The 9,941-nt window shown below is 34.1% G+C and overlaps 1 protein-coding gene across 1 annotated transcript; it reads right to left on the reverse strand.

Moving 5' to 3' along the window:
- Nucleotides 1-1,009: 1,009 nt before the first annotated feature.
- On the reverse strand, nt 1,010-8,731 carry LOC125659702 (uncharacterized). Its single transcript, XM_048891451.2, has 3 exons — nt 8,187-8,731; nt 4,513-4,697; nt 1,010-1,815 (listed from the first exon to the last, which is right to left on the reverse strand). The coding sequence occupies exons 1-3, from the start codon at nt 8,522-8,524 to the stop codon at nt 1,580-1,582; spliced, it is 759 nt and encodes a 252-aa protein (XP_048747408.1). The 5' UTR covers nt 8,525-8,731; the 3' UTR covers nt 1,010-1,579.
- Between the last annotated feature and the right edge of the window lie 1,210 nt (nt 8,732-9,941).

The following is a 9,941-nucleotide window of genomic DNA, read 5'->3' on the forward strand; positions in this document are numbered from 1 at the left end:
CAGATGACAACACATTACATAGTTGACTATTGATTAAATGAATCTATATATTAGAGGGAAATTAATAGTTTTCTATTTTGACCTGTGATATCTACATTTATGTGTATCAATGCAGTTTCCCTCGTGAAAATGTGAAGATAACGAACAGTGATCAATTTCATAACTCTTATAAGGAATACAAAATTAAGATTTGTGCAAAAATGGACTTTGGGTATACCAGAGGTGGGATCAGGTGCCTAGGAGGAGTAAGCATCCCGTGTTGACTGGTCACAATGTCTTTTGTTTGTTTTGATGTTTTCTGCCACACTCAACAATTTTTCAGTTATCTGGTGGCGCCCAGTTTTTATTGGTGGAAGAGAGAACCCAGATACAATGTACCTGGGAAGAGACCACCGACCTTCCGAAAGTAAACTGGGAAACTTTCTCACTTACCGGCGCGAGCGGGATTCGAACCCGCGCTGACAGAGGTGAGAGCCCGTGTGATTTTGAGCGCAATGCTCTAACCACTCGGCCACGGAGGTCACAATGTCGGTACACAGCATATCTTATCACAATTTTACACAACTTTGTCCGCTAAACGTCAGGGGGTAAAAAGGAATTCTAGAGAATATATTTAATCAACCCTTACACCATGTTTGTCGCCTGAGTGGACATAACTTTCTAAATCTTATTCTTTTTATTCATTTATTTCATAGCTGTAGAAATGTAATCACGGGTCTAGGAAATCTGCTATGGACAACCAGTCATTCCTTTTCTTGACTGCCTCGCTTAGAAGATTCTGTACTCAATTCCCTTCAGCCCTCACGAAGCAGGCTATGTGATGTATATCCGAAAAGTTCTATAACCCAAATTACTTAAAACAGGTTCGCATTTAATTATAACCAACCGTTTACGGTCAATGCAAAGTGTCAGAAAGGCACTGATCACCACAGCGCAAGCTTCCGTTCAACAACATTCAACCCTACCGCCTTAAAACATTAAACAGATATATTCTAAACAACAATGTATATAATCATAACATTATCCAAATGGAAAATCAAATGGATTTTTTATTTGTGGTGTAGAAACTTTTTCTACCAGTAAGTCATATACAAATTTGTTGAATGTAAAAAAATAAAACAAAATATTCTCTAAAGAAGCATGGCAACAAAACATAAGGCACTCATTGTAAAGCTCCCTCTAAAAGCATGGCGGCTATATACTTACAGAATGTAACTAAACATCATATTCTCTACACAACATGGCAAGTATACATTTGTTGCATGTAAAAAAAACCCAGAATATTCTTGTTACAAGCATGACAGGTATACATTTGTGGAATGTACACGTAAAAAAATGTATAACACATATTGTAAAACTCTCTCTACCAGTATGTATGACAAGTTGACAGCTACGTAACGAAATGACACATACAACTATCTGTAGTTCTGTACCAGTATCTATGACAACTATGCATTTGTACAATTGTGGAATGTAAAAATATATAAATAAAACTGTCCAAACAATCGTGGCAAACAAACATCTGTTGACTGTACCAAAGCATAAGACGATCATTTATTAAACAAATATTCAATATCAGCTACACAGTAGTGGAAATACTGAAGAGGTAATAGGTCAATGCGAACACCACGTGACTGGAGACGAACACGGCAACAGCTGTTTTGCGCGCGAAAAAGTCCAGTATTATTCCCATGATGCTGGATTTCCTGTCTTCCTTGGAGGGGTCTGGTTTTTGATACGATGATAGTATGTAAACTGTCAGTGACCACATGATGACACCATAGGAAGACATTGCAGACACTCTCCGTAAAAAGGCTGAAAAAATGCAAAACAATACATTACATAATAGGTCTATAATCATATGTTTCTGTTTCTTGGTTTGTAAACAGTAAAATTCATTGTATATTATCTTATGATTAATTTGATAAACAAAATTGAATCATGTAATCCATGGATTAGCTCCCAATCATTAATGTTGCCCTCCAACATAATCTAGCTCTATCGTTCTATCACGTGTGTAGACAATTCTATCATTCTATCACGTGTGTAGACAATTCTATCATTCTATCACGTGTGTAGACAATTCTATCATTCTATCACGTGTGTATATAATTCTATCATTCTATCACGTGTGTAGACAATTCTATCATTCTATCACGTGTGTAGACAATTCTATCATTCTGTCACGTTTGTTGATATCAAATGTTATATTTCTATCACATCTGTGGATAATCTTATCATTCTGTCACGTGTGTGGATAATGCAATCATTCTGTCACATGCGTAAACAATGCTATCATTCTATCACATGTGTGGATAATGCTATCATTCTATCACATCTTTGGTGATGAGGTCTTCCAACACTGTTGGAATTTCCATGGGCACGAATTGTTCTCCTTTGTTAGCTGACCTGTTTTTATTATCCTATGAAGCAGAATTTAATCAAAAACTTCTACGTGAGAAGAAAAAATTTCTTGCTGTGGCCTTCAATTCTACATTTAGATATATCGACAATGTATTATCTATTACGTGGAGGAGTCAATGAAAAAAATCATTCAGGGTGACAAAAGAAAAAAAAAACCTATTGGACCAGATTTGTTTTCTCATCTTTACAAACACCTCATCCGTAATCGTTCCAGTTCATGACTTATTTTGTAGTATAAAATTTTGTCGTTTGTCAAAGCATCCAATAGATGTGTCCCAGTAAGCAATAAAGAGTCGAATTTCGAGAGACAGATGTTACAAACGCATGATCATGAGATGGAAAACTTTCAAATTTACTTTATTTAGTCAAAAAATGCAGTTTTAGTTAAAAGCAATCTTAGAAAATTTTTAAACCCCTGCTGCACTCGAACACGCGATCTACAGATCGACGCGCCAACCTACTGAGCTACTCGGCTAGGCGAGGATTTTTAAAATAAATAGACAAATATTGCTGATATTTAAATATTTTCATCCATGTTTTAAAAGGAAGTCAGTCATTGTGACGATGTAGAGTGCCTCCTTAATTTAAATTGTACACCGTTGTAACATTGCTGTCTACTCACTCTCTACAATACCAATTTTTGTATATATATAAAAAAAATAAAATAACATAGCCAAATTAAGTCAATATCGTCAATCATCGTAATTACCATAGAATATCAAAACAATTTTAATATAGCATATTTGATTTTTTTTAAAAATAGGTATTACTATTCAAAGCATCGTCGCTCTTTTTCAGTTTGAGACTCGAGGAAACGCAAAATACATCACTATACATATACACTCGTAACTTACAAAATTGCCAGTTACGAAACATAATATGAATGTGAAATTATTGGTGTAGTGAACTATCCATTAAAAAATCGATAAACCAATTACTTAATATTGGTAAACTGATCGAAAAATTAACAAGTCAGGTCACACCTGAATGGTCCCTTCACCGTATCAGCTCTAGCAATGAATTGCGAGGGGATAAAAACGTGTATGAATCTGATTGATAAACGTTATCAAAGAAATTACATGTACATGTACATGTATTTAGGATAGTTTAATCCAATTCTTTATTATTCTAAGCTTTAGAGAATTTACATAGGCTACGGAAATATGATTAACCTATTGAGAAAACTCTAAATACCCACTCCTGAAGTAACTGAACATAAACGTTTAGGCCTAAGTCTATCTTCTAATGGAAATTTCAATTAACATATAGACACGATAACTAAAAAAAAACCGCTAAGAAATCAAATCTGTTTAAAGACATCTAAAATTTTAAGCTAAAACGCCAAACTCTTCAAACAATGTTCTTCTCTTTCCTCCGACCACTCATTTTAAAATATCTGGATATCATCCATACGGAACAACTGCTCAATCTACCATACAGAAAACATAGACAGCAGGCCTCATGGGAACAGGTGCAACAAGGTATCACAGCTCATATTCAATTTACAATGAAATAGCGTTAGAAACTTTATAAAAACGGCGACAAAAATGGATTGACACCGGACTATACTTATAATTTATCATTCCCCCCACAAGATCAAGACCTACATACGTAAAATGTACAATACTAAATTCACACCATTATGTAAATATTAGAACAACTTATTACGCCTTTGGAAAATAACCTCCTAAACATTCTTAACGAAGTTGATATTCTTTCAACATTTACATGGAATACACTCAGTTCTCAAAAACACATCATTATAATGGCCGACTTCCTTTAAAAACTTGGATGAAAATGTAAATAGCAATTCAGCAATATTTGCCTTCAAACATCATGACCTAACTGAGTAGCTCAGTAGGTCAGCACGTTAACTGCTGAACTGTAGATCGCGGTTCGAATCCAGCAGGGGTTTTAATTAATTTTTTTTCAGATTGCTTTTTACTAAAACTCCATTTTTGACTAAATAAAGTAAATTAAAAAGTTTTTAATTTCAAAATATTGCTGTACTGTCCTCCACTTTTCATTCATATTAAATTTCTCTGGTGTAGCATACCTCCTTAAAACAACATAAATTTTGACACTTACCCAGGTACAAATCGGTCTGAGACGAGTCTGCAATGTAGTAGGAAGTCTGGAGTATAAATTGTGGAGTGCTTCCTATCAGTACATCGTACAGACGTATGCTTCTGGCATCACTATACACTTGTTCAAATGTGTGTTGTTCTGTGTGAAATCTCCTGCTGATCCATCTACTCACTATATCTATATCTCTAAAAACAAATACATCATTCAAAAATCAATATATGAACCCAGGAGTGCATAAGCCGAGTTGCATGGGATACATTGTAAAGTCAGGAATGATGTGGCATATTTATAATTGTGAAGAACTAATTTCAGTTTTAAACTTTTCGAGTTACTGTCCAGAAACCATATTTGTCTGAAGTTTTCAATCTATTTTCGGTCACTGTGACCTTGACCTGTGATCTTTTTCTCTCCAAAATCAATAGGGGCCTTGCTTTGCTGGTATCCAACAATATATCCAAGTTTCATTTGATTCAAATTATAAATTTTCGAGTTATCCTCCGGAAACCAAATTTTTTTTGGAATTTTAAATTTATTTTCGGTCACTGTGACCTTGACCTTTGACATATTTTCTCCAAAATCTATAGGGGTCTTCCTTACCTGGTACATAACAATATCTGATTCGGATTTAAACTTTCTGAGTTGTCATCCGGAAACCAAATATTTCTGAAATTTTCATTCTATATTCGGTCACTGTGACCTTGACCTTTGACCTTTTTCTCCAAAATCAATAGGGTCTTCCTTACCTAGTTCCCAACAATATATCAAAGTTTCATTTGATTCAGATTTAAACTTTCTGAGTTATCATCCGGAAACCAAATTTTTCTGAAATTTTCATTCTATTTTCGGTCACTGTGACCTTGACCTTTGACCATTTTTCTCCAAAATCAATAGGGGTCTTCCTTACCTGGTACCCAACAATATATCAAAGTTTCATTTGATTAGATTGTAAACTTTTCGAGTTATCATCCGGAAATCAATTGTTGACGCCCAACCGCCCACCCACCCGTCCGCCCGCATCACCATACCAATAGTCGAGTCAACTTCGTTGCAACTCGGCTGAAAATATCCCGACAACTTAACCAAAGAATGATTTTAATGTTTCATAATGGAGACATGTACATATTTATTGATGGACAAAGATGATTTAGAACCTCCAGTCCTATTAGTAAATTCAACAAGAGATCCGCAGAGCGGAGCATCCCTAGCAATGTCGGCAATTTAAGTAAATGTAAACTTTTTCTATGAAATTCCCATAGTGACCTTGACCTTTGAACCTAAAAAGCGATAGGATTCTTCCTCTCTTGATAATAATCAATCAACCAAAATTATGAACCACTGAAATCTCCTCCATTTTGGTCATCGATATATGAGAAGGGCAGTTTTAAAAGGGGGGGGGGTAATAAAATCTTATGAAATTTTACCTCTAGAAAAGACCAATAATTCACGGGAAAGGGGAGGGGGGGGGTATGCTTTTGGAAAATTTTCACTGAAAGCATGGTGGTAATGCGGATATATTTTGATTGTAATTTTTTTGCAATGTATTGTGATTTTGGTTAATTTGGGATGATTTGTATTCCTGTGCAATTACAAAATAAATAGGGTAGAATCAAAAATAAATATATACTTAGGTGTAAGTCCATAATTTCAGGAAGAGCAGACAACACTGAAAAAAATTAACTTAACAAATTTTGCCTCTGATTTAAAAAACAACAACAAAAACCACATTGTTTGTATTCATTAGTTCATTAAAGTTATAAACTTAATAATGTTGAGGGTGTACATACGGTAATGCCACTTATGGAATAGGTTTACAGAATGACTGGGGATTCTGATTTCTTATCCATTGTTATCTTGATCCTCTATGACTTTTATTCAATGCTGAATATAGGATAACAAAAGCTTAAAACAAAATTGAATTTCTTTGAATGTATGCAGGGATTTATCTAGGTTGTTTTTACTACCGATAAAAGGTACCTTTCCCCTTTGGCAACAAATGGATATTTCCCCTTCCACAGATAAAAAATCCCCTTCATTTGTAGAAACTTCACAAAATTGTATAAGAATTTTCAACAAAAATCTTTCTTTTCTTTTTTTCATATTCCAAGTTATTTTCTATAATTGTCAGACTTACAATATAGATAAAATGAGTAATCAATAACTTTATATGGCTGTAATGATCTGTGGATATTATATTCCATGGATGTCCCCCATCCTCATCCCCTGGAAGCTCGTGATTGGATTTCTCAAAAATTCCCCTTAAATATAAAATGAGTAGTAACATCTAAATGCTGGATAAAACCCTGGTATGATTTCATCCATGCACTCCGTACAACACATGGTACATAAACAAAAAGTACTTTGTAAACTAAGTTCCTCAAGTAGAATTTTAATTCAAAATTACTGTATGTTTAAGATTATTTTAAAGTTGTTGAGCTACTAAATAGAAGCCATTGAGGATCAAGATAACAATGGATAAGAAGTCAGAAGTCCCAGTGTTTAGCCATGCCTCAACACACACAGGGATAGTGGACACAAAGAAAATTCTCTATTGAATGAAAATTTGTAAAACGACTTAGTTTATTAAGAAGGGTGTTCTGTCTTGTTCCAAGAATAAACATGTTCAAAAATTATTATGCAACTTTTTGACTAAGCCATTGTACTTGAGAAATTCAATCTAAACTAGTTTCATCAAGCTATCTGAAATAGCTATATAAAGCTATATAACTAAATATAGAGGTTGTAATGGACAAACATAAACATTCACACCACATTTTTGCCACTTCACCGGACGGGAGAAATGGGGGGGGGGGGGGGATACTTCGCGATAGATTCCAGAGAATTCTTAAAATGCACAATTTTGTTTCATTTCCTTTTCTTTTTTAATTTCATGAGGATGCCCCTGGGCCTCCTAGTATATTTCTGCCTTAAAGGGCATGGGCACAATTTGAGCTGAACATTTTCCATTTTTATTGCTTACAATGCTTAAGTTGACAGCTTAACAGAAGTATTTCTGATGTTCAATCAAAATTTGAATATCAATTGTTGAGATACAGCATTCACAATTCTTTGTTATGTAAACAAGGTTTGTGCCATGCACGTTTATGTTAATACATATATATACAAATGTTGATTGTTTAATAGAAAATAGCATATTAATATTTAGAACAAAATCAGATGTGCCAAACACTATTTAGAAACTATTTAATTGTGTTCAGAATTAACTTGTAAATTGAAAATATTTGCTTTAAACGCAACTTTCACAGCTGTACTAGTACATATTTAACATGTAAACAAAAACATAGCAAGAGCCTTGCTTACATTATAACAACAATCTAATTAAAATTAGATGTTATATCCGCTCACGTACTCGCATACATTATGTATGTGAGTACGCGAGCGGATCTAACATCTAATTTTAATTAGATTGATTATAACAAAGAACTGTGAGCTCTGTATCTCCCATGCCCCTTGACAACTAGCTGACATTTAAATTTTAGTTGACCATTAGAAATGCTTTAGTTTAGCATTCAAGAATGAAAAATGGAAAAAAATGAAATTTATTATGTTCAGCTCAAATTGTGTCCATGCAACTTTAAGCACTAATAATTCCTGGATCCGCTCCTGATACATCTAACTCGGGTATTATACATGTAGCTATGAACAAAGAAACTTACCTTGCGAATCCTGCAATCGGAAATCTGGTCAGAAGGCACACGAAATACAGAGGACGATATCTTGTCCAACTTTCATTCAGAATCGACCACGCTGTGCTCAGGCATCCTATCACTACACCGGAAGTCACCAATACGGCTGCTGTAGCATTAAACGCGTGATGCATCTGTCTTCTGTGGTACTCATAAGCCAAAATAACGTCTGCATCAAACGACACCAGAAAGAAAATAATGGAAACCATTGAAGCAACGTAACGCCAATTATTATCAAAGGCACTTCCGTCCACTGCTTCGCATGCATCAGCTTCGTTTTTGACGGTTTCTTCTTGTTTATCCTCCATGAATGTTTTTAACTGCGACTTCGTCACAGTTCGTGAGTTCTGGATGGTCGAGGTTTAGGTTGAAGTTTAATGTTTACAGTGTACATCCGTCTATAAATAGTAAACGACAAAAGAAAATCCATTCGACGAAGATAAGACCGTACTGCTGCGTGGTAACTCCGGAATGTCGATCAGTCACCATTGTAAAATGAAAGTAGATCTAAACAGGTGCGAGTCAATTCGGCACCTGTTCATTTCGGCTTTTTCAGGTTGGTGAGGGCCGAAAGCTCAAAGTCCCAGTCCCAGATGGCAATTTTTTCTTTCGTGATTTCTCTCTTAACACTGCATGTTATAACACACAATTTTCAGAGGTTACTGTTTGTAACCTAGGTACATAAAATCTTTTACAAACATACTGAACCAAGTTTTTACATGCCAAAACGGTAAATCTAGTACGTTTTTATAATGTCGAAACCCAAACACTGTAAAAGATACTGGCCCATTTTCACAGCACTTTTTTAAATACTGGATTTTAAGTAATCCAATTCATGCAAAATATTAATCCAGACTAAATTTATATGCTTCTATGATTACAATATTGTATTTCCACAACACAGAATAATAAATAAAATGATTAAAAACTGCCTTTTTTTGTGATCCATGTGTAATATGGTCAATTCGTCGACTGAAAAATTTGGAGCCCTGCCCTAAAGTAAATAATGTAACCCCAATAGTACACTTGTTTACAATAATTGTCATTTTGATTATTTAAACAAAAAGAATTTATGATAATACAGGTTTTAATCGTCTTAATGATGAAATGATAGTGGAAAAAATTGTCGTTCTCCTCTATATTATATAGAACTACTTTAAATTAAATGACGTATGCATTAATACACTGCATCAAAATAATAATTGAATTATAAAATTATCAAATTAATTCAATTACAAATATGTTTCAACAACTGATGTTTAAAAGGATTACCCGCTTGAAAGTAATTGATGATTTTGAAATGAAGCACGCACTTTTAATTGCCAAAATAATTTAACATTTAGCACAAAGAACCTTGATGACCGTTGTTTAGACTCTTAAAAATTATGTTGTGAAATATTCGTAAATTACTAAATAAATTGCATTTGTATTTTTGTTGAAAATATTGGCTTGAAAAGAAAATGCTGATCATATTTATACTATCTATTTAAACATTTAATTATAGGTATGATGCAACTGAATTATTCGTGTGATGTTTATTATATTCATTATATTGTATCATATCTATTCATTGACGAACTCTTTCCCTACCCAGAGCGACTCTGTTTGGCTGTCATATGTTGGATTACACAATTATTTGCATGTATAAATAAACAATATTGAAATAAATAAACAATATTGGAATAAATGCAAGTGCGATTTTATTAAGTTACCGTAGACACACAG

The sequence above is a fragment of the Ostrea edulis genome, chromosome 9, assembly GCF_947568905.1.
Source record: "Ostrea edulis chromosome 9, xbOstEdul1.1, whole genome shotgun sequence".
Classification (NCBI taxonomy): Eukaryota; Metazoa; Mollusca; class Bivalvia; order Ostreida; family Ostreidae; genus Ostrea; species Ostrea edulis.